Source organism: Lepidochelys kempii, chromosome 3 (genome assembly GCF_965140265.1).
Source record: "Lepidochelys kempii isolate rLepKem1 chromosome 3, rLepKem1.hap2, whole genome shotgun sequence".
Lineage (NCBI taxonomy): Eukaryota > Metazoa > Chordata > Testudines > Cheloniidae > Lepidochelys > Lepidochelys kempii.
Window position 1 is genome coordinate 17,869,945 of NC_133258.1, and position 24,934 is coordinate 17,894,878.

Consider the following 24,934-nt stretch of genomic DNA (forward strand, 5'->3'; position numbering starts at 1 on the left):
GAGTGTACCTGATTTAGTTGCACAGTTCCTACCAGGATTGGAATTATTAGCATGTTTTGCACCCAAACTTCCATTTTGTTAGAAAATGAAAGGAGAGTGGTTTTAGAACCCTTACTACCATCAGGGTCAAAAAGAGAATGCTTGCAACAGAACATTCCATGTGCTGTGCTAACAGGAGTCAGCAAGTGAAATTAACAGTAAGCAAAACTGAGCTGTACTTGTGTTATCCAAGCTGAATGAAAAGTAATTAATTTTGTTAAGTGGTGCAAAATAAATTTGTAAAAAAAGTGGTAATTTTTAAAAAGATACATTTTTTGAACTTGTCTCTCCATTGAATGATTACTGCAAAGCTAAATTTCAAACCATACCACGCACGTTGTCTGGACAGCTTCACCCATACCTCAGTATGGATGATGTAGCAAAACAAGCAAGTCAGCTAGGGTTCAAAAATTCTTGGATTTATGCAGAACTAAGGTCACTGCAGTGCCGTAATTGTATATTTCCCAAAAAACAAACCCTCTCACTTAACTGTAGTGAATACAAGTATTAAACCAAACAATTTCCCCTTTTGAATGCAGCACAAAACCAGTTACTCTTCATTGAAGGGTCCAGGAAAATCACATCCAACGGACCTTTAGGGCTCCATTCACAAATCCACACACTACTGAACTTAATGATTCATGCAAACTGTCTAGCAAAATTGTATGCAAAAATCTACAGTCCTTATATTGGTTTCTCAACAGGTAATGTATGGCATACTAATGGTAATTGGCCATGGGGACACAAATTAAAAGCACGACGACAGGCATATTTTATACATTGCAAAATAAACCAAACTTAAACAGCAAGTGAGGATTGATATAAAGAACAAACAAATGAACAGAGGAGAAGGAAGCCGCTTTATTGCCAAATAAGGGTTTTAAAATGTTATTGGAAGACTTACATGTGCAAATTAACTCTGCCCATATCTGGCAATTTGGCATAGATGAAAGTTTGTATTTTAACTATATATTTCTCTGTAGCCATCTTTAGTCTACTGTTAAAATTATTGGGTGTCATGGTGTGTCTTGCAAGGTGTCATGCTTGTGTCTCACATGTGTCAGGATAGATTACGCAGCTAGTGGCACATGAAGTTCAAAGGGCACCTGTCATGACATTCCATGTCTTGGGGATGGGAACAGAGCTGCCAGTGAGGCAAGCAGCTATTTCAACCATTAGTAATCGCAAACCTCAGGAGTCTACGTTGTAGCACCTCACATACAGCATGCAAAGGAGCCAACTCATTCTTGTCTTCAGATGTTCCCATGTGCACAAGTGTAATACAGGCTTTGAAAGGGAAGTCCCAAAATTTAGATTGTTAAACTTAATTGCAACAGCTTTTCATAATTTCTTTAAGAGTTTCTATGGAAATAGTGAAAAGTGTTTAAATGCAAGTCTAGATTACAGATGCTTCAATGATAAACATTAGTGTAAGAAAAATCACAACCTGAAATTGACTGATTGAAACAAAACCACTTGGTTTCACTCATGTTTCTCTGTCCAAACTGAAGTGAAAAAATAAAATAAGACTTAATTTTCACTTAAAATGCTATTCGTAACACAAGTCTTTTAGACTCATGATTTTAACCCAAACATCCCTTTAAAAGGCCATTAGTGCTTTCTAGCTAGAAGGAACTTAGATGATGGGCTCCGTCTTACTAGGTTACCTCTGCTTCATTATTGCTGGTCTCCAAACACTGAAATGGTTAGAAAATACCGCAAACTACAGCACAACACACACATTTTGCTCTTTAAGAAGAGTGCAGCTTTGTGGAGATGATACAGTGCGTCCAGATATTGCTGTTCAGGTTTTTTTTGGTTTTGTCTAGCTAAGTTCAACTTATATGTAGCCTTTTGGTGAGTTGAAAGCTAATTTGTTTGGGTAAGTCTTTATGGTTTTTTGGCCATTACTTGCAGCAGCAGTTCTACTGTCATAATCAAGGTACTTTTAAAACCAAAGACTATGATAAACTTCTGAAAGGCTCAGTTGTTTTCTGAAGTCTCTGAACTATAACAGCGTTCTGCAAGTTAGCTTCCTTCAGAGTGAGAGTCTCATCCAGCAGCTCTAGGAAAGGAAGAGATGTGGTCAGGCTGAAGGGGACACTTCCCTGCGATCCTTGATATTTTGTTATGAAGTCTCTGACATGGCTTATTCTGAAAAGGAAAAAGAATATCCAGCAAGTTAAAATGCTTCTAAGCATGTGAGTCAATTGTTTTCAAGAGGTGTGGGGGTGAGCACAAGTCATGCACACAATGCAGCATACATGCAGGCTCTGTGGCAGTTTCCAAAGTATGATTCTTGCACTGCTAGTGGAACTAGTTTTTATATACTACTGTACTCTCCTTTGCAGCCATGAGTTGCAATAAACCCTTATATGTAATCTACACAATACATTCCCACAGCATTCACTATGACCCAGCAACTGGCATGCTAGCTGAACGTGCCTTCATTCTGGTTTCTCCTTAATTCTGCACAGAGAATACCCTGAAATTCTACCTGCTCTGTGACTTCAGCCACATCACCCAGGACTCTTCACCAGCACTAAATTCATGTTAGATATGGAAGTTGTGGAATTTACACTTGAACTATTTAAGGTCAGAAGCACATAATGTTTTTTCCCTTAACTTAAACACAGCAGCAGCACATACTATAGAGTGCTTTTAGCCATTTTCTGGCCCTCTCCAATGAAAAAACATGGTTTATGATAATAATGGTTAAGAATATCATAGTACCATAAAGACAAGTCCCTTGAATTTGCCTTAAAATTTCTATCTGTTATTTTTAACTACAGCGCATGTGTCATAAATATAAAGGGAAGGGTAAACATCTTTAAATCCCTCCTAGCCAGAGGAAAAACCCTTTCACCTGTAAAGGGTTAAGAAGCTAAGATAACATTGCTGGCACCTGACCAAAATGACCTATGAGGAGACAAGATACTTTCAAAGCGGGGGACGGGGGGGGGGGGGGAGAATGACGGGACACAAAGGGTCCTCTCTGTCTGTGTGATGCTTTTGCCAGGACCAGAGCAGGAATGCAGGTCAGAACTCCTGTAAAGGGTTAATAAGCAATCTAGTTAGATATGCGTTAGATTCGGTTTTCTTTAAATGGCTGATAAAATAAGTTGTGCTGAATGGAATGTATATTCCTGTTTTTGAGTCTTTTTGTAACTTAAGGGTTTGCCTAGAGGGATTCTCTATGTTTTGAATCTGATTACCCTGTAAGGTATTTACCATCCTGATTTTACAGAGGTGATTTTTACTTTTTCTTTAATTAAAATTCTTCTTTTAAGAACCTGATTGCTTTTTCATTGTTCTTAAGATCCAAGGGTTTGGGTCTGTGTTCACCTCTGCAAATTGGTGAGGATTTTTATCAAGCCTTCCCCAGGAAAGGGGGTGTAGGGCTTGGGGGGGATATTGGAGGTGGGGGGAGACATTTCCAAGTGGGCACTTCCCCTGTTAATATTTTGTTAGACACTTTGGTGGTGGCAGCATAAAGGTTCAAGGACAAAAGGTAAAACAGTTTGTAGCTTGGAGAAGTTTTAACCTAAGCTGGTAAGAATAAGCTTAGGGGGTCTTTCATGCAGGTCCCCACATCTGTACCCTAGAGTTCAGAGTGAGGAAGCAACCTTGACAGCATGTGTATGTACAACAGACCACAGAAGCTCATTGGTACACTAGCATAAATACAAGTTATGATAGAATAACACTTTTAAATGTTTTCTGACAATATGGTTATGTGAAAGGGGATGTTCTACTCATACCAACTACAATCTGTCAGATAAGACTGGTCTGAAGAACTGTTAAGATGAATCTATTTGCACTAGGATGAAAACATATTAGGAATTTTAATCCTATATATTTTGGAATAGGAAAAATATTGAGCCCGCCAATAAAAGGTTTAATAATCAAAATGCAAACGCACCCCTCATTAATAATAACGATCTGATTTGGATTCTATGACTGATTTGGATTCTATGACTTTAGAGACCTTTAGAGACAGTGAACACTAACAAATGGAGCCTCTCAGACTTCTAGTATCTTGATGAATTCAGAGATAGACTAAGCAGTTACAGGCTGCCATCCTGACTGGGTATAAACCAATATACAGTGTACTAGAGAGAGCAATACAACCTGAACTGGTGTTGAAGGTAAGCTTTATGATCACTTCAGAGAGATGTATAGCACAAGATATTCATTCTATATATTACAGTTGTGTTATCAGCATAGTAAATTATAGGAAAAGGTCACTGAAGGTTGTAGTTCTTCAACCTAATCTCCTTTAGTAATTGATCCTACTTTCCCCTAAAAAACATGTGTACCCTGACTACAGCTTTATCAGAGCCCCTTGCAGGGCTTGGGGGTTTTACTAGACACCCAGTAGACAAATTAGTCACAGACTGGTTTGAAATGTTCCACCCACACAGTCAGGACAGACACCTAGATGAGTGCTCTCCCCACTGCAGGATGCTGGGCTTCCACCAGTGTTCTGACCCTGGACCCTGCTTTGGAGTTTCTCTTAAAATTTGGATCACCTCCCGTAACTCCCTTTGACTGCTGAGAGGGACGAGAAACATTGTCTCCTGTTTTTCACCTTTTACCTCAATCTTCCAGCTGATGCAAGGGTGGATGGGATTTCCACTACTGTTCTTCTCCCTCAGTTTCCTGGCTGCTTTGTGGGGTGTGCATTTCTGCTACTCTACCTCTCCCCTCCAGCCTCAGTTTTTGGGCCCTCCTCACCAGCAGACTGCCTCAGCAGCACAATCAATCTGAATCTGCCCAGATCATTGCTGCCCACAGGGTTCTCAATAGCAGCAATGAAAGTTGATGAGACTCGTCCTTTTCACCTCTGCTGAAGCTCAGGAAAGCTACGAGCAGCAGCAGCTCTGAATCCTCTTCCTAAGTCTGCAGACACTGGGTTAGAATAAGTTCATATCTGAAAGGTTCTCTCTGCAACCATAAGGGCTAGAAAAAAATTATTTAATTTTAAAGAGTGAAAGCTTAGGCACTTAGACACTGATGGTATCTACCAGGGAACGCTTTCTACTTGATCCAGGCAAGTGGATTTTTCAAGGCCTCACGTCCATCATGCTGTCCACCCCATCCTCACCTGCCACTAGTGTTTAATCCCAGCCATGAGCAATCAATTGCTTTTATTAGTGAGTTTCTCATAAAAATTCTTTGGAGGAACTTCCTGGAAGACACTTGTTTTTTTTGAAGACAGATGGTCTTAAAAATAAGTAAGCTGTACAAAAAAGGATAAACTAAAACTAAACAATAAAAATCTGTACTGTCCCTAAAAGATCCCCTATAACAGAACCTGCATCAAGGAATTATAGACACCTCAAAAACACTTAACTGCCAGTAAAATGACAAAAATCCAACAGTTATGCCTTGATAAATTGGTATTACGCAGATCTTGATCAATTAACTTGGCAGTCTATTACGTTCATTGGCAGTTATGTTTTGTTTTCCCTTCTGCTGCACACGGGTACATACAGCACTTGATTGGTTTCTCCTACAGGCTTGGAAGGACAAAAAAAGTCATCTTTATTTTTGTGTATCTGAGAGGAACTCAGATGATGAGAGGCCATATAAATACTTAAAGAATTTCTAGATGTATTAGTGTAAAAGGGTTAATGGGATAATCACCTCCAAGTCCTATATAGGATAGTGATAAGATAAATCTTACCTATGAGAAACATTAAACTTTTGTACTATCCTTTCCCCATCTGCTAACCAGATCTGGATATTAGTGACTGGTTCCAAATCGCTTAGTGTTACTGAAGGAAGAGGCCTTTTGTTCTCAGCTTCAAGGTCCTTTTTCACTTTAGAAATTATTCTTGGAGTCGCACTGGAAAGAAGAGCCAAAAAAGATTATGCAGTCCACATAAAATCATAAGCTAGAATAGTCATTACCTCTTCTATTTTTTTGACTGAACGAAAACATTTCTAGGAGGTTCTAAATCCTGTCAGAGTGTACTAACAGATGTGCAACAAGCCTAGGAATACAAATTAAAGTTGAGGCTTTACTAGAGAGATGCAACAACTCTTCGACTTGACAACTTCAAACATGATGTAAGGGAGAGAATATCCTATTTCTGTTAAATAATTTAAAATAATCTTTATTTTCATTAAGAGACAGAGAGAGATTTAAGTGATAAAGATAAGATGTAGAATTAAATGCCTAAATAATAGGACTTGATGTTCTGTTGCCTATATATCCTTCACTGGGAGGAAATAAAGTAACACCTTCAGGAGTTTGACTGAAGAATTTACAGGCTAACAGTAATTTGTTGGAGGGCTTAACTGTGATGTGTGTGGTACTTACCCTTTTATAAAGCATAAAAAATAGATTACACATCACCCATTAGTGATGCTCTGCTCTAAGTGTGGTAGAATAAATCTCTAAACACTGAAAAAAAGGCTAGTCCTAAATCTTATAAATTATAAACATACTTGCAATAAGTGGTCCACCAATGTAATAATTTTAGATATTAAGGGTTAAATATGGCTTCCTCTATTTATGTGGCCTAACTTTTTAATTGTATCATGGCTGATAGATTACAACTATATACAACATGTAATGCTGATCAGAGATATTTTGCACTTAGACTACAAATAGTTGGGGTTTAGGTAAAACACAGAGGTACAATGGAAAAAAACAAAGTCTTACAGGTTATTTTGATTATTCAAAATCAGTATTAAAATCACCTGTCAGCAGTCATCCATCTGTACCAATCCACCTTTCTACTCTCTTTTCTCAATCCTGCTGTTTTGTTCTCTTTTTGTTGCTCTTGCTTAACCTTAAAGCACCTAATTAAACTACAATGGTTCTCCAAACCACAAAAGTAAAATGTTGAGTGTGCAGCATTGAGGGAGAACAGAAATACATCTAAATCTAACAAATCTATCTGCACTGGGTGTTAGGTCAGCTTAAGTACACTGCTCAGGGATGTGAATTTTTCACATCTTTGAAAGACATAGATGGGTCAACTTAACTCTTAGCGTAGACCAGACCTAAATTGTATAGTGCAGCTGAAGTCACACTGGAGTAGATCCTGGACTACAGCATCAATAGCCCATGATTCTCCTTAGGAATTCTGTCCCTTCCTATATCAGTGAAAATAGCACCCTTTCTCTCAGTAGTAATGAATACCTGCCTTAATGAATCACAACATTCTGTAGGATAGCAACTGTTTTAGTTTATGAAGACAAGTGCATAACACCGCCCCACTCACCCCCAAGCATTGTTTAGGTTTCCAAGACTAGCATGATATTTACTACTTTTACAAAGAAAACAAGCTAAAATATACCATTGATTCGACTAATGGGGGGGAGGGAGGGGACATTTTAAACTTGCAAACCTTAACAAAAATGCTGAGCAAGTAGTAAAATGTTTCATTGTATGAAACTTGTAAACAGAACACAAAGAAGTTTAAGAATAGCATGTTTCCAGATTTTAGTTTGTCTGTTGGAAGGCAGGATTACTACTTGCTATAGCAAGGGTGGGCAAACTTTTTGGCCCAAAGGCCACATGGGGGTCAGGAAATTGTATGCAGGTCCATGGATGTAGGGCTGGGGCAGGGGGTTGGGGTGCGGGAGGGGATGCGGTGTGCAGGAAGGGCTTGGGGCAGAGGAGGGGGTGCGAAGTGCAGGAGGGGGTCAGGGAAGGGGGACTGGGGTGCAGGCAGGGGCTCAGGGTAGGGGTGCAGGCTCCGGCCCAGCGCCACATACCTGGAGCGGCTCCGGGGTGGCAGCGGTGCACACAGGCTGTCTGCCTGCCCTGGCCCTGTGCTGCTCCCGGAAAGCCAGCACCACATCCCTGCGGCCCCTGGGAGAAGGAGAGCAGAGGGCTCTGCCCGCTGCCCTTGCCTGTGGGTACCTCCCCCCAAAGCTCCCATTGGTACCTTCCCCCAAAAGCTGGCCAAAGGGAGCTGTGGGGGGAGGTACCCACAGGTGAGGGCAGCACACTGAGCCCCCCCAAGGCTGCAGGGACATGGTGCCAGCTGCTTCCGGGAGCAGTGCAGTGCAATCCCGCGGGCCGGATCTAAAGCCCTGATGGGCCGGATCCAGCCTGTGGGCTATAGTTTGCCCACCCCTGTGCTATAGGCATGACAAAGCACAACAAATAACTCAACAACCCTGCCTCTTACCACTTAAGTCAGCAATCTGTCTCAACCATTTAGTCAAATTCCAGCACTATTCAGGCCAGATTTTGCTTTTCCTATTTATCTCAATTTTGGTGGCTGCTTTCATATTTACCCAAAGAGTTTCGCCATTGCCATTTCTCCCTCCATATCTGCAGACATCATTTTAACAGGCAATTTAATGTGTGTGAAACAATTTGGAGCATTGATACAACTTCAATTGAATTAACAACAAGTGTTAATTATGGACTCTGAGGCAAGGACTTAGCTATCAATCAGGCCTGATCAGGGTTATGAAAAACCATCTACTTTATTACTGTATTTTAGAGCACAGAGTTATCACTAATTCGCTTAGAATCACAAGAGCCGCTATCAGTTGGGATATTTTTAGACTGGTTATTGGAAATAAGAGGCACATACATAGTTACATTTGTCAAAGGATTGTGCTGACAATCTGCACAGTGCTCCCATGTGGTAAGCAATATCCCTATTTCACAGACAGAAATGCAGGCAGAGAGGTACCCAGATCAGCACTCAGGTGGCATCTCTGGGTTTAGCATTCAGAAGCTCCTGGTGTGTCTATCCTCAAAAATCAATCCTCCAAACCACAATGCCATTTGTAGCATTTATAAGCTCAGTCTAGTTTTAAAACTATCATTAGAATTTCTACACTAAATAGATGGGAATTAAAAAGAAAAATAATCAGTTTAATGTATGCAGCAGTAATTTTAAACACTATTTTACTGGGATAAATTACATGGCTGAATACCAGGGAACTTGCTCATTTAGTCAAGATCCTCTTGCCCATTGTCCTAACCTCTAAGTGAATGTCATATTCACCTTTTCTTCATAGACTGCGTCTTGCATAGTTTGCTTTTAAAGAGGAAATTCAGTGTTTCATTTAAATCCTTGTATGGCAGGATAGCGTCATTGGAGAAACTACTACTATAGATAGCACACAAAGGATGAAGATATGAGTTATTCCCCTACCTCAACCCACTCAGAAGGCATACATCCCATTAGACCACTTACCTGCCTAACCGGTAACCTTGTCCAGAAAAGGGGTGAAATATTGGCTTCTTTAATACATACACCTCGTCTTTCTTATCTTCCACATTCACATCCACCTCATCATCAAACGTCTTTTGTAACTCAATTGGCAACTCCCTTTAAAAAAAATCCAATACATATAAAATTAAAATAAGGCTCTCTGTATGTGAAAAGACCATAACAATATTTGGTCTAAAAACTGAAACACAGCTCTGATTAACGTGTGGCTGGCTCATCCATACAAAAAGGATTTGGCGACACTGCAGCTATTTTACTAACACATACTCAGCATAATCTGTAAATCACACTGATGAACTAGACATCCATTGCAAATTACTGAATTATGAGGTAACTAGGAAGTGAAAAAACTAAAAAAGCAAAGACAACACATCATGGGTATTGTGTAAACTACAGTTCAGTTTTAAAAGATATTATGAAATATCAAAACACAAAGAAATGTAATACCAGTATCTTTAATAAAAATTGTGAAATGTTAATACTAGACACCATTACAGCATGTTAATTCTTTGGTAATGGGATAAAGACCACCTTTCTGGTACAGAATTCCTTTTTAAGACAGATAGTATGGAAACTCATTTGATTAACAGGTGTAATTATAGAGTAAGCAAAGTAAGGTATGTATTTTAGTATTTTCTATAGAGTATCACGAATATCTAGGATCTTTAGTGAATTAAACACTGTTTGACTAGCAATATTCTATTCACATTTAACTACCTTCCAGGGATCATCTGAAAGCTTACAGTTTGTAATTATTTCACTAGAAGATAAGCTTGTGCACCCTACCCACCTCGCCTTCCCTTAGCAGGATATGGGTATTTATAGATTCAGAGTTGTGTACTTTCCCAGCTAATGACAGGCTGCTCATTGTGATTATGGATAGGAGCACATACTCTTGTATGTTGCATTCACAGAGAAGAATGATTTTATAGCATATTTATGAAACAATGTTTTTGAAGTGCTGCTAACACTGAATTAGACCTGAAACAATGTGGAAAGGAAGATTTGTAATTTAAAAGACAATGGTTAAATAAATTCATATAGCTGTAAAAAAAAGTTTACCTTGATTTAGATTTTGCTTAAATAGTGAATTAGTATGTGGGCAGGGGGGAGACAGGTAATTGACTGAAACCCTGACCAACCTTAAGTTCTATAAAAATTCATGGGCAGTGGCCGCAGATGTCCCCCCCCCCCCCCGCCCCAAAAGTCCCACCAACACGCCTCAAACTTGAGCAGTCTGAGTATCCACAACGAAAGCACCATTTGAGTACTGCCTGGTCTACACTCAAGTTAATCAATCTGTTTCATATAGCAGTTCAGCTGCAACTACCGGCAGGCACTTGATCTTGTCCTCTATTCTGTATTGTACCTTTAGAGTAACATCTTCAAGGCATGGATTCTGTTGTCTATTTCAGGACTTGAGAGTGACTAACCATAGCATCTAAAAGCTACTATATTGGCTGGACATTAATTCTTGCAGTGTTAGAATAGGTCTACACTATAGCAGCCATAGTGGCACAGCTATGGTGCTGCAGTACTGTACTGTAGATGGTTCCTAGATTGAGGAAGAAAAACTCTGTCAATGTAGTTAATTCACCTCTCTGAGAGGTGGTAGCTGGGTCGACAGAACTCTTCCTAGACGCATCTACAACGGGGGTTAGGTCAACCTAACTATGTCGCCCAGGGCACACAGGTTTTCAAAGCCCTGGGCAATATAGCTAGGTCAATTTAACGTGTAGGTATAGACCAGGCATTAGATTAGGTTTCACTGCAACTGGGAGGTGTGCTGCCCAGCATGGGTAGATAAACTTGAGCTAACATGCTAAAGACAGCAGAGTAGACGTTTAGGCACAGGCAGCGGCTTGGGCTATTAGCCCAAGCTCAGACCCAGGGTACGCTTGGATTCAGGTGACTAACCTGAGCTGCCGACAGTGCCACAGCATTTACGCGGCTATCTTTTGAGCGTCCTAGCTCAAGTTGAGCCAGCATGAGTCTACCTACCTGTGCTGGCAATCATGCCTTCCAGCTGCAGCGCAGACATACCCTTAATGGCCAGTTTAGACAACTGCAGTATAAATTCATACACAGCTGTCGGAGTGTATAAACAAAGCAACTGCGTTACAAGCTCATGCAGCATTAGAGTATAATGTACGAAGTGCATTAACACAATCAGGCTCAGCAGACAAAGCTCACTTACCCTTTTTTAACTGAATCCAAGAACTGTTGGTTTGCAACATCTTTGTAGCTTCTAAGTTCACCATCATTTACTGTAAATCCATTTTTCCATAGTTTAATAATTATATCAGCCTGTGAAGTAAAAACAATGAAGTCATGGGAAAACACGACTCAGTATACTAGCATCTCCTTATGATTTTAGCTCACCCACTCAAGGGACTGAAAATTACACTGGCACAAGTCTCGCTATAATCCATCTTGGGCAAGTGCCAGTACAAAACACAGCAACAGCAAGGGACAAAAATGACATTTCTAAAGATCTACATTTCTAGACCTGAGAGCAGAAGACCGTACACCTCTAAAAAGCAGAATCAGAATGCTAAAAGGCCTTTGGGTTAAAAAGTTCACAAGGCAAGACTTTATCAATCACATTATTACAGTTACCATCTTTGTCTTCCCACCCCATGCCATGGCGTGGCCAATAAAAAATTAAACAACCCCAATCGTGAGAAATGCTAGATCTAGAATCCTAGGTTTTGCATCATTCAACATTCCGTTTTCACTTTAATTTTGAGAGGGGTGGTCGAGAGAGAAGTTAGAGCACAGGATTTCTGCAGCTAATTCCCTTATCTGGCTCATTTGCTCTGTAATCTTGAACAAGCCACTTGAAGATCATCTCTGTTTGCCATCTGTAATAATAATCACCTTCCTAACAGGGGTACTGTGAGTCATATTTGTCAAGTGCTTTATGGATCTTTAGATAAAAGTTTCTATATAAAACACAAACTATTCTACCAGTAAGTAGAATTTGAGTGAAATTGTCCCACAAGCTCATAAGTTTTATATGCAAGAGCTTGATCCACTGAATCTACTTCTACCCTTGTCTCCATAGACCACAAATCCAGAAGATGTAGGAAAGACTTTAGTCCTGCCTACAGAGGACATGACCCTTTTTCCACAACTAAACTACCAGGAAAAAGAAATTGAGTACTTGTGGCACCTTAGAGACTAACCAATTTATTTGAGCATAAGCTTTCGTGAGCTACAGATCACTTCATCGGATGCATTCAGTGGAAAAAACATGAAACAATGGGTGTTACCATACACACTGTAACGAGAGTGATCAGGTAAGGTGAGCTATCAGCAGGAGAGAAAAAAACTCTTTTGTAGTGATAATTAAGGTGGGCCATTTCTAGCAGTTGACAAGAACGTGTGAGGAACAGTGGGGGGGGGGGGGGGGAAATAGTTTTACTTTGTGTAATGACACATCCACTCCCAGTCTTTATTCAAGCCTAAGTTAATGGTGTCCAGTCTGCAAATTAATTCCAATTCAGCAGTCTCTCATTGGAGTCTGGTTTTGAAGTATTTTTGTTGAAGAATTGCCACTTTTAGGTCTGTAATCGAGTAACCAGAGAGAATAAAGTGTTCTCTGACTGGCTTTTGAATGTTATAATTCTTGATGTCTGATTTGTGTCCATTTATTCTTTTACATAGAGACTGTCCAGTTCGGCCAATGTACATGGCAGAGGGGCATTGCTGGCACATGATGGCATATATCACATTGGTAGATGTGCAGGTGAACGAGCTTCTGATAGTGTGATTAGGCCCTATGATGGTGTCCCCTGAATAGATATATGGACATAGGTGGCAACGGGCTTTGTTGCAAGGATAGGTTCCTGGGTTAGTGGTTCTGTTGTGTGGTGTGTGGTTGCTGGTGAGTATTTGGAGGTAGTGGTGTCGCACTACCAACAATATACACTGGGTATTTTACCTCTATCTGGAAGTTACAGAATATGTAGACATGAGGCTACAAATATCTTAAAGAGAAAGAGACTCCACAAACTTTGAGAAGTGTGTTATTTGTCAAGAAAAATCAAAAGAATGTAAACCTGTCCTAAGCCACCAGTGCTGGGCAGAATTCTGTGGTGCTGGCAGCAAGAGCCAAGAGAGATTAATTGTATTGGCAGCTACTGAATTAATTTTCTAGTTTAGATGATGTTTAAATAGACCAATTCTCTATCACAGGGGTTGCTTTTAGAAATATACGAGCAAGTAGAACATGGCACATGTCAGAGTTGTATTGAACCAGGAAAGAAAACAGACTCTAAATCTGATCACAGAGCATTATATGTTCACCAGCTTCTATAGCCACTAGAGTAAGCAGGTCTTTGAGCCACTGGTCCCGCTACATTGTTTGCTTGAGAAAACAAGAAAAGCTCCATAGAATAGGGAGACAAGGTGGCTGAGAAAAAGACTGAACGTAAAGCTCTGCGTACGCTCAAAACTTGTCTCTCTCATCAACAGAAATTGGTCAAATAAAAGATATTACCTCACCCACATTATCTCTCTAATATCTTGGGACCAACAGAACTACACCACCACTTCATAAAATAGAAAACATTTGAAAGAGCAACCAATATAAGAGAGGCAGCACTTCAAAGACGAAATGACATGGTGCAGAACTTAAGACTTAATTGCTAAGGATGCAATTTAATCACTCATCATGGCCTTTCTTCCTACTTGAATAAAATTAATCTTAAAGCAACATTATCTAGTTACACTGTAACAATAGTCACCTTATGACATTGACTCTTCAATGAGCTGATAACATGCAGACAATGATTTTATGTACAAGAAGGTTCTTCTGTCCAAGCTGCTACAAAGGTATAAAACCCTACTTTCCTCAGATGTAGAAACTGCAAGCTATTCCAATAGCAAATTACCGGCAAGTTCAGAAACCACCCTCCAGCCCCCTTCTGCAAATTCATTCCATACATAGCAAGGTCAAAGAAAGTCTACGATTGTTTTATGCAGCACAATAAAATTAGCTGATGCTATTCAAGCTGCTAGTAATCTGCAGCAGGAATTTAAATCATCCAAATGTTTTGTGGATGTTCTTCTGGCAAGTGAGCCTGATGAACAGCTTTCAAATGAACAAGTGGTTAGTGCAGTGCTGTATGAGAAGAACGAGAGAAATAAAAGACCCATAGAGACCTGAATTGCTTAAACCTCAATCTAGGCATCAAAAAAAGGACAGGTCGGGTCAAACTCCCACCACATAAGGAGACTTTTTAAGAGCATACCAAAAGAGCATCTTGACAAACAACCATTTGGATTTCTTTGCACATAGGTAAACCAGATATTGAATTACCATTGCAACATGGATGGAAAAATATGGATGATGAACTACTTCCTGTATTCTGCAAGGGCCCAATGGCGTCTGAGTTTCTACAAAACCTTATTTGTGCCTGTACCAGTAGGGGGTCACTGCATAATCAATTGTGTCCATAGTTAGAACAATCTTGGCATGTACACAGTTCTGTGCAGCAAAGTCAATGAAGACTGTGGTAACCCACACACTTTTGACAGAGTCATGCTGGTGAACAAGATGATAGTGATGTTGTCTAAAAATATCACCAGCGCTATTACATTTCAATGATACCTGTACAAATTATTAGATTTTGTTTTACCCTTTAGATAGCTGTCGTGATGCTTTGAGGTCCCAAAGAAATCCAGTGTTATGTCTTGAAATAATACAGTCATAAAACTAACAGGAATGAATGCAAATATTTAAACATACTGATGGTTTAATTGTTTATCCCCATTTCTACTGTAACGGCACAACATAATACCTCACAACAAAGTAGACATAACAGGCATTCAAATGATGTATGATTGGTGGGGGAATGTGTGTAGAGAGGGTACATTAAGTTTACCAAATTGGTGGTGGCTAATGCTCGCCTTCTAGCATGGTCCACCTAAAGAGAGTAGGGGACCCAGCCAAATTATACTCCTTTATAAATACTTTTAAAACGTGAAGGTGCCGTATCAAGACCCTTACATCCTCCAAATTCTTCTTTGGAATTTCCTTTTTCCAAAAGGCCTGTTATCTCGTATCCCTCCCAATCCCCATGCAACAATAGGGAGTGTGAGAGAGAGACAAAACAAGACACATGGAGCTACAGACCAGTGCCAAGCATCCAACTGTCACATCTCATTTCTCATCTGCTCACTGTCCATTTAGGCCTTATCTACCCAAAAATAATTTGTACCTATTTAATCAGTGTACAAACTGATTCAGCTAAATCCTTCAAGTGGACACTCTTATATTGATTCAAGGCACTTTTAAATTGATTTAACTAAAGTTATTATTTAACCAGTTTTCCAGACACTTAAGTAGCCCAAAACTGACTAACAGACTTTTAGAATCCCAGTTAGTACTGAATTATTACTTTTTAAAATTAGAATGTGTGAAGACTTGACTATTATTCTCATTAGCATAGTGAGGTTTTCTTCAACTAGTTTAGGCACACCATAAAATAAACTCAATACATTTTGGAGGGAACATGTGTAAGACATTATGGCACTGTCTGTCACCTCTGTCCAACATCAAAACCTTGGGTTGCATATTCCTCTCTGCTATGCACTGCCGTGGGATGCTCTTCTGCATGCTTTTCCATCATTCTTGAGAACAAAGGGTTCATTACTCCAGTTCCACAGGGTTTGATCTCCATGTCAAGTTCTCCTAGTTAACCAGATGATTTCCACATGGAAGTCTGCTCAGTAGTTACTATTGGTACATTACCTTCACCTGGTAAATTGGTTCTGGAATTTATACCCAGCATGATAAAACATTGACACGTTAACAAATTAATACAAATTAAAAGGCTGACCACTTACTTCAGTCTTAACTTTAGTTGGTGTCATGCATATAGCACCAACCTTCTGAGCTTCTTCAAAAAGGTTATCAACAAAAAATTCACAGCTTTGCTCTGTACCATTAGGAATTTGGTCATCAGTTCCTTGTTTACACATCCTACGAAATAAGAGTCATTTAAGGAGACACATTAAAGGACACAAGAAATTCCATACAAAAAGGTCTTTTCCTCCCCATATCCCATGTATTTTGTAATTTGTTAGAAAACAGGAACTAGAACAGCCTTGTGGGACGATTTTAATATGCTTTATTTGCTGCACTATTCTTTTCATGAAAAGGCTCAGCCTATAGCAGATTCACATTATACCATTCTTCTGACATGCAAAGATAGTACAAAGGGAATTAAATTCATCCATACTGAAGCTTCTAAATTTGGAATCCAACTCTATGAGAGGGTGTGATCTCTTCTTGTTACTATAGAAAGTCAGAAAACTTGCATGTCGAAGTCAACCCTGCTACTAAGAAAAACATTTGCGGTTGTCTCAGTTAGCTGTCATTGAGCCACTTGTGCAAAAATACATGCCAAGTTCTTCAGAGATAAAATTCAAAAGTCATTTACAAAACAAAGATGGTCTCTATATCAGTCATTCCTGTATTTAATTTTCTGTTTATTTGCCCTTCACCCCGACATCCCTAAAACCTCTGTGACACTTGTGGTCTTTAGCACTGCATTTGATAAACCTGAATATAGCTGTTTCCCAGTGCTACTCTAGCCTATTGGAAGTATACAACGGAAGGCTTTGATATTCTGGAAACGAGCATGGTGTGAAAGCCTACAAACACATTTTACTGTCTAGTACAATTTTCCACCCACAGTGCTATGTACCTCTATGTACACAGTGTAAAGGAACTCCTTTTTACTATGTTGTCTTTTTATTGACTAGACACTAGATAGTTCATTCTGAATGACTGATTACCTCTTGGTTTAAGTTCTCAGATAGGGTCATGCAGTATTTGACTTCTACGATAATCATTACTGAGGAGCTCAGACAAGTTTATTTAATTTAGCACTTCAGGAAGTATTTCAAACAGTTCAAATAATCCCAACTCTTACATAAAAGAAAATTGAATATTTTTCCTAAATTAGGACTTCATGTTAGAATGAATGTTCATGAAAAAAATATTGTTCATTTGAATGGCTCAGTATGATAATTAGGTCTGTATTAACAAGAATCTTCATTGCAGAATATTAGCATAAAAATTGTTAGATACAAGATCAACATTTTTAAACAAAGTGAAACAATCTTACTTGTTTAGTGACATCAAGAAAAAATTCAATTCAATTCCCCCCCCCCCTTCCCCATTTTCACTACATCATTACGATGAATTGTCCCTCTTGCCCCCTCACAAAAGATCAGATGAACTATAAGCATTTGTTAAGGCATTTACAGTGTTTTTCCTTAAAGTCTAAGGTTTTAATAGGCATAAAGACTAGACATCTTCACATATAATGTAAAGGCTTCCAATGGGTCAAAGCAGAAAGGCAGACAGATTTATGGATTTTACTTGTAAGCATAAATGTTCATGCAGCCACTTGGAAAGCTTCCACCCTTAGAATTTGTGTCTGCAGTTCTATGAGAAGTGTTCTGCAAAAGCAATTTCCCTCTTCTAAAAAAAACCCAAAAACCTAAATTTATGTGGAGCAGATGGACAAAGTGAACACAGATCTTCAACACAGTGCTTTTGTTTTTAATTGCAAGTGTTCCTCAGTGCTTTATAATAAAAAAAAACCTCAGTGACATGGGATAATAGGAGCAGAAACATTTGCTCTAGCCAGCCGACTAGTTATGGCAGCTTTGTACTTCAAGAGGCAGTGAGAAACAAGCCAACAAGAGATGCGCTAGCCTGAAAAAAAAAATGTAATAAAATGTCACTGGATTCTATTTCAACTTTCATTCCTGAAGGCAGGAGCCAAATAAAACGTGCATATCAAACCATAGTCACTAAATCAATAATATTTTTTCATAGACGTTACAGAAGGTTTGATTATTAATTAATGGTATGTTGAATTAATAAACAGACGGTACAAGACAGGACAGAACCATACAAAGAAAAAATAAGTACCTACCATTCTTCTTTTAAAGTTCCAATTTTGTCAACATCTTTCATGCTGCTGTTTCCCCTAATTATGAAAAGAAATTTTTTAAGAAACAGGCAAAATTCTTAACACACGTAGCACACTTCTGAAAGCTATAAATTGTTTACAGTTTCTCTATGGTTAAAAGTTATTCTGTGTCGATACTTCACTTGGGAAGATTTCAGATTTCTAAGTCTTCAGATGGTTCTTTGCTTTCCTGTGGCTTCTAATTTGATCATGAATATACCCAGCACCCTTTTCACCCTCAAAACATTAGAAGGAGGAAGATTAGGTTATTACATTTTCTCAATGCACCTCCCCCCAAAAAGTCCCCCCCCCCCAAAACACACCACACAACATTGATGCAAAAATATCCCCTCATTCTTATGCTAATTTAGAAAACAAGTCATCCTCATTTTCACATATTTAGTTGAAACTTCTCTCACAGATTTTGGGAGCAGTGTGTCATCAGACAGTAGCAGAAGACCATAATGCCGTCACAGGCATCCTTTGTAACAGTTTATTTCCATCAATGACCTTCCATTTAACAGTGCGTATAAGCAAAAGATGCAGTGTCCTTCAACTTCCTCCCTTAAGGCTTCTCTATTCTTCAAGAAATTGGTGCAGTGTCCCAGAAACTGGCTATGTCAAGTCATGATTCCTGTTGTATATGTGGCAAGAGACTAAATCCTGGATTTTCAAGCACTAAATATACAGGATTAATGTGCTGAGTCAGCAGGACTGAAAAATACCATATTCTTGTGCTATCTCCTGATCTCTCTACAATGAGAGATATTAAGCCACAAAAACAAAATAAAAAATAAAGATCTGAGATGCCAAAAATAGCAGAAAAATTCCTAGTGAGGCTGGAACCATGTTTAAGGGCCTGATCCTGCAAAGTGCTGGGCACCACCTGTGCTAAAAGGGCTCACCACCTTGCAGGATCAGGCTCCAAAGCACCACATTGTGCATAGATATTACAGAATGGAGAACAGGTAACAACACTCACAATACTTCCAAAAGTGTCCAAAACTAGAAAGAGTTAGGATCTGTGTTCCTCCCCTAACTTACACTTGCTTTTGGGGCTTATTAGATAGTGAGAAAACAAAAACCAAACTTGGCCAAAAATTCATAATCCTATTTAGTTAACCAAATAGATATTTATGCTAAACAGGATATTAATGGTCTCATCTTTACATATAAAACCCCTAAAAACAAAACAAGTTTATAACAGAAATGCAGACACACTCTCAAAAATAGCTGTAATACATTTCTAAATGTATTTATTCTTTTCTTTAACTGGTTAGATTATGCAATATTTCCTCTATCAGTCAAAAGACTACAGTTAGTGTCCCTTTAACACTGTTTATAAAATGTCCTTGCTCCATTTTACAGTGCAGTAATAGCACATATAGAAGCAAGGCTATGGTAGTACAGACAGACAGTTTTGTTTATATATTTGACCTACCTAAAAATCTGCATTTTTAAAATATTTGCATTATTAAAAACAACAAAGGTAAATTTACTTCAAGTTGAAATGTATAGAATATTCAATATTCAAGTCTGGAACCCACGTAATTTGACAGTAATGAAAAAATGAAGTTAAAATGTAATCAGAATTGTTATAAAACACTGACAGGCTGAAGCAAGTCTTCAAAACTAAGTTTTTACTATTCTAAAGAGGCCTTGCACTTATAGAAGCAGTATACAAACTTATCCAGCTGTGAAAGACACACTTGGCTTTATATAATGGAATAATTATTTAGTTTGGAGTAAAAAATTACATTAGTTATATTTAGATTGTATCAGTATTTAGTCTGAGAAGTCAAATTCTTTAACATTAGGAGGAATTAGTGACTTGCACTCTAACAAATATTGCTGGCAAGGAAGTCTATAGCACATAGGAGCTAGCACTTAAGTTTGTTCTGATACTCCTGGGAGAATTCTGTGCCACTGCAGTTGCGCAGAATTCATGTCCCTCACAGATTTTTTTTCTCTGTGGAAAATACATTTCTGCCAAAGACGTGTTGCGGTTACACCTTTTGCCCATCACAGACTGCTGTGGTGCCAAAAGAGAGGGCAGCCAGCTCTGCCAGACCTGGATAGGGAGGAGGAGAGGCTACTTTTCTCACAGTACCCTGCCCGTGAAGCCAGCTGAGGAGGCACAGGATATGGAGGGTGGGGTGATAGAGAGTGGGCACATGGAGCTGCTGGGGAAGGGTCACATGAACTGGGGTTCGGAAGGGCTAGTGAGGGAGAGATAAACTGGGGCAGGAGCACAGGCGCTAGTTGGCGACAGCACTGAGCCATGGGCTGAATGTGAGTGGGGGTGCAGAGCCACATGGGATGAGGGAGGCACGATAGGAGTGCAGAGCCACATGGGGATGAAGTGTGACTGAGGGGAGGTTCAGGCCACATGGGGACAGAAGAGGACGGGTGGCTGAGTATGGGTGCAAAGATACATCGGGATGGGCAAACGTTCCTTGACTGAATGGAGAGGCTAGGGGTCAGTCAGGGTCTGCATGGGGCAGGCTTCCCAATTCCCTAACAATCCCTCCCCATCCAAAAAATGTTCCATACTTCTCTCACCCAACAACCCTCCAGGTTCACTCCTGGGCTCCTTCACAGCAATTACTTCCACCTTCCTCAGCTACTCTGTTACTCCTGATTTCCCACACTCCTCAGAAGCAGTGCAAAGGCTCGGGGTAATCTGTTTCTGTATTGTAATTTAAATGAATTATTCTTCAAAGTTCTGTATTAATATGCCTAGTAAGGAATCCATTTGTCAAAGAATATTTACTGAATCTTTTTTGTTGTCTTTATTGTTACAGACATACTTGCTGACAGGTATTTTGAAATAAATACCAAACAAATTGAAACTAGCATGATTATACTGTATTATTTTGACAAATAAAATATGCAGAATTTTAAAATATTATGAATAGAGTTTAATTTTTGGCATAGAAAATTTATTTATTTGGTGCAGAATTCCCCCAGGAGCATACTAAATTATTACTAAATCAACCGAATTCACACAAATAATTTCACTCAGAGTCAAACTTTTGGTGGACATTTCTAGATATCACTCAAGACTATAAATTTACCCTTAGTGTCACAAAAATGGGCACTTACACTTTAAAAACTTTTCATCCATCAAAACATGCACATCTACATCTGTGTAATCATACCTGTAATTCATATATTTCCTTGTGTACATTACGTCCTCACATGTCTCTCAAGTCCATCATTTAGACTCCAACCATGAGACTGGGGCCTCAGACAATAAGCTCTTTGGAACAGGGACCTGTCATATTCATTCTTGTGGGTACAGAATTTCTCATAAAAACTGTTTCTCGGTTTAACTGTTATCCTCCTACAAATTAAGTTTCAAGTGAGGAAAACAGATCCAACCTCACTGCTTCTCTTGTTTCAAAGGACAGCTACATTAGCACCCCCATATCTGGAGTTCAGGGAGTAGCTACGCTGATTTAAGTTTTTTTCCTTAGGAGGAGGAAGTAACAGAGCCATGAGAGGAAGAGCATAAAACATGGTCTACTACAGCTGCTAAAATGGATGATAAATGCTTTGGAGCAGGGACTAATCATTTACTATCTGTTTTATTATTATTGATCATGTGTATTATGATAGCACTTAGAACCTAGTCATGGACCACGACCTCATTGTGCTAGACTGTACAAACATAGAACAAAAATACAATCCCTGACCCAAAGAGTCTAAGTCTGAGACAAGAACTAGATACAAGCACAAAGAGACAAATGCCTTAAAAAAAAAAAAAAGAAAGAAAGAAAAAAAAAAAAAAGGACACTACCAGAAAATATTTTCAGCTTTTGGTTTTCTCACTCCATTCTTGCCCAAGGAGAATATTTTTGTTTTGTAGAACAGAAATGATGGTGATAACAAAAAACCCACAAAGTCTTAACCTAAACAGTTATCTTCCACATCTTCATTACGGTCAAAAAGTCACTGTGCCAAAGAGTTTTAACCAGCTCCAATTAAAGTGACATGCATGCAATACCATAAGCCACAAATTATCCAAATATACAGCAAGCTACTCTAGCCTTTGTACATATAAACCTATAACCCTAACAGGATCACATATCCACTTTCTGAACTGTAAAATGAAAAAAAAACAAAACACCACCACCCACACCGGGGGGGGGGGGGGGTGGAATAAAATTCCAACCTCCTTAAATGCATGTTGCTATCCATTTGGGTGATGTGGCAGCCTTGCAAACCTCCAATGTACTGCATCCACTGCCAGGACCATCCCCTAACTCAGATATAACTTCTCTTCCGCAATAACTAGCCAACTACCCAGCTCACCAAGCCCCAGCCGACGACGCCACCTCCCCGTGCAGAGCAAGGAAACCCAGGGGAAAGGGGAAGGAAGGTCAGGCCTGTTCATCACCATGCCCTGACAACCCGCAATCCCGCACGCACACTTTCAAAACAGAAGGGCGGCCAGTGAAGTAATCCCCGAGGCCGGGGGCGGGGGCCAGCGAGCAGCAAGAAAGAAGACCCCGCTTTGTGGGGTTCTATCCGGGCGCCCTAGGTCTCTCCCTAGCTGGGGGCCGCCGCACTGTCTAACGCTCGCACTCTTGCAAGGGGGGGAGGATTTTGCCGCGCCGCGGAGACTCCAGCGAAACTCCCAGCGCTCTCCCCGCCCCCCCCCCGAGCCCCCTCGCCTGCCGACAGCAGGGACCCGCCTTTGAGAGGCTGGCCCCTTCGGGACAGGCGCCGCGCCGCGCAGCCCCTGTGTCCCCAGCGCCCAGTCACGCACCCGCCGCCGCTACCCCGCGCAGCCCCCCAGCCCCGCTCACCTGGTGCCGCCGCAGCCCGCGGGGCGGGCGCTACAATGTATCAACCTTGCGCGTTCCACGAGCCCCCTTCCTTCCGCCCACTCGGGGGCGGGGCCCGCGGCGCCCGCTTCCCTCACGTGACCGGCCCTTTGTCCTCCATTGCTGTGGGGGGATGTAGCTGCGGCAGCTGTTCAGCAGTCGGGGCCTTTGTCCCATTGGTTGGGTGCCGGGAGGTGGGCAGGCGCGGGGCTGGGACGCAAGCCTGGGGTTGTTTTTGTTCCTCGTCTGCAGTGTTACCTTTGCATGGGGGTTGCTGGAGGTCTCTGATTAATCCCTACGTTGGGGATACAGAAAGGGGGTTGTGAGACTTAATTCCTGATTCTAAAGCCCTCGGATCCCCTGGAATATGTCATTTACACACACATAGCAAGCACTTGCATCCTCAGGCACTACAGAGCTGCAACCAGGGGTTGCTGGAACTCCTTGGCGTGAAGTGGTTTCCATTAATATATTTTTATATTAATAATAAATTAATGGAATAATAAAAATATTCCATTAATATATTTTTACAGGGTCTGCAGTTTTGTTCAATGGCTCTCAGCACCCACACTATAAAAATTGTTCCAACGCCACTGCTGCAACTGCATCTGGAATAGAGAGCAAGCAACCACCCGTGCAGAATGAGAGAGGAGGGAAACTACAGCAAAATGCACCTATGAAAATACTGCACATTGTGGAAGAATTCACAGTCAGATAGGTGCCTGATCCTTGTCCTGAAAAGATACTGTGACTAGCCATGGAGAACCTTATTTGTTTTTAAATCTCTGTCTGAAAGCCTCCACTACATGATAGATAAAACCCAGTTTATTTACTGAGGAGGGAGAAATTATTTCCTCTAGATTTGAACCTACAGTTTTAGGAAGCCATCATTATATAAGATATGTAATGAAGTAATTTAAAAACCAGGTGTCTCTTTTTCTTATTTTTTCAGGACCCTGCCAAGTGTCCCAGGGCCTCTCTGTACTGGAGATAGTTGTACCAATGTAGCCACATTTGTGCAAATCCCACGGTTTCAAACCTGAATAAGCTGCAGCCTATCTACGAGGGAGGTGTGCATCACTGTAGCACCAGTTGAAAACACCAGCAGGTATAAATATCTAGGAAAGAGCTTTGTACTGACACAGGAGGCTGCGGATGTAGAGTTCATTACAGATTTAGAATTATGCAGAATTAATTATATCACAATTTTATGCAAATAGTTTCTTCCTTTTTCAAATGGTCTCTTGGTGAGGCCAATATATTTTGTTATCAGTGGATCTCTGAAAATCAAGTATGAGAGGCTGATGATGCACAGCCAGCTTTACTTCCTTCCATTGCAACAGCTATTAATATCAAGTTATCTGAACATGAGTAGGCAAAACATCCATGAAGGTACATTCAGAGACAGTCTGGTAATGGATAAACATTGTCTTACTCAAGACACTGTATCCAACAACACTGCAACACAGTGAGAGTATTTGTCACAGTTATGTAAGGGAGTTGCGTCCAGTTCTTGGTCTTTCCGATTTTTTATTGGGCAAAGGCTGGAACTGCAGTAGAAGCAGCACTCTGAACCCTTTGGGGAATAGAATGCCTCTCTTTTTGCTTGAGGGACCAATTAAGAACTAGTGTTGACATGTTCCAAAAGGAGTTCTGTCTGGGCTTTGTACAAAGTACAACAGAACTGCATGGTGGTTGCAAACTAGTGGCTCAAGGTTGCAGAGAGGATGCAAAAAAGGAGAATGAGATGGGATATTCAGAGATCCAATAGGCATTTAGAGGAGTCCTCCTTCTTTATACTATGCTGTGACCTGAATGCTGTATCTTGCTACTTCAAGAACTCATACTCAGA

At 40.2% G+C, this 24,934-nt stretch overlaps 1 protein-coding gene across 2 annotated transcripts; it reads right to left on the reverse strand.

Moving 5' to 3' along the window:
- Nucleotides 1–880: 880 nt before the first annotated feature.
- On the reverse strand, nt 881–23,166 carry UBXN2A (UBX domain protein 2A). Of its 2 annotated transcripts, none has more exons than XM_073335897.1 (7): nt 23,065–23,166; nt 18,215–18,268; nt 16,110–16,245; nt 11,452–11,561; nt 9,219–9,353; nt 5,729–5,890; nt 881–2,193 (listed from the first exon to the last, which is right to left on the reverse strand). In XM_073335897.1, exons 2-7 carry the CDS (start codon nt 18,253–18,255, stop codon nt 2,001–2,003), a joined length of 777 nt encoding a protein of 258 aa, XP_073191998.1. In that variant the 5' UTR covers nt 18,256–18,268; nt 23,065–23,166; the 3' UTR covers nt 881–2,000. The 2 variants fall into 2 exon arrangements, with proteins under 2 accessions (XP_073191998.1, XP_073191997.1); XM_073335896.1 differs by lacking the exon at nt 23,065–23,166 and adding an exon at nt 21,412–21,975.
- Between the last annotated feature and the right edge of the window lie 1,768 nt (nt 23,167–24,934).

What these genes read in the sequence shown, in the direction of transcription:
- UBXN2A (XM_073335896.1), bottom strand. Translation starts at nt 21,440, where the DNA reads ATGTACACAAGGAAATATATGAATTACAG. An exon ending in CAACTAAAGTTAAGACTGAA is followed by an intron (nt 11,562 to 16,109) that starts GTAAGTGGTCAG and finishes TTTACTTCACAG; the next exon opens with GCTGATATAATTATTAAACT. An exon ending in CAAGGTTACCGGTTAGGCAG is followed by an intron (nt 5,891 to 9,218) that starts GTAAGTGGTCTA and finishes TCTTCTTTCCAG; the next exon opens with TGCGACTCCAAGAATAATTT.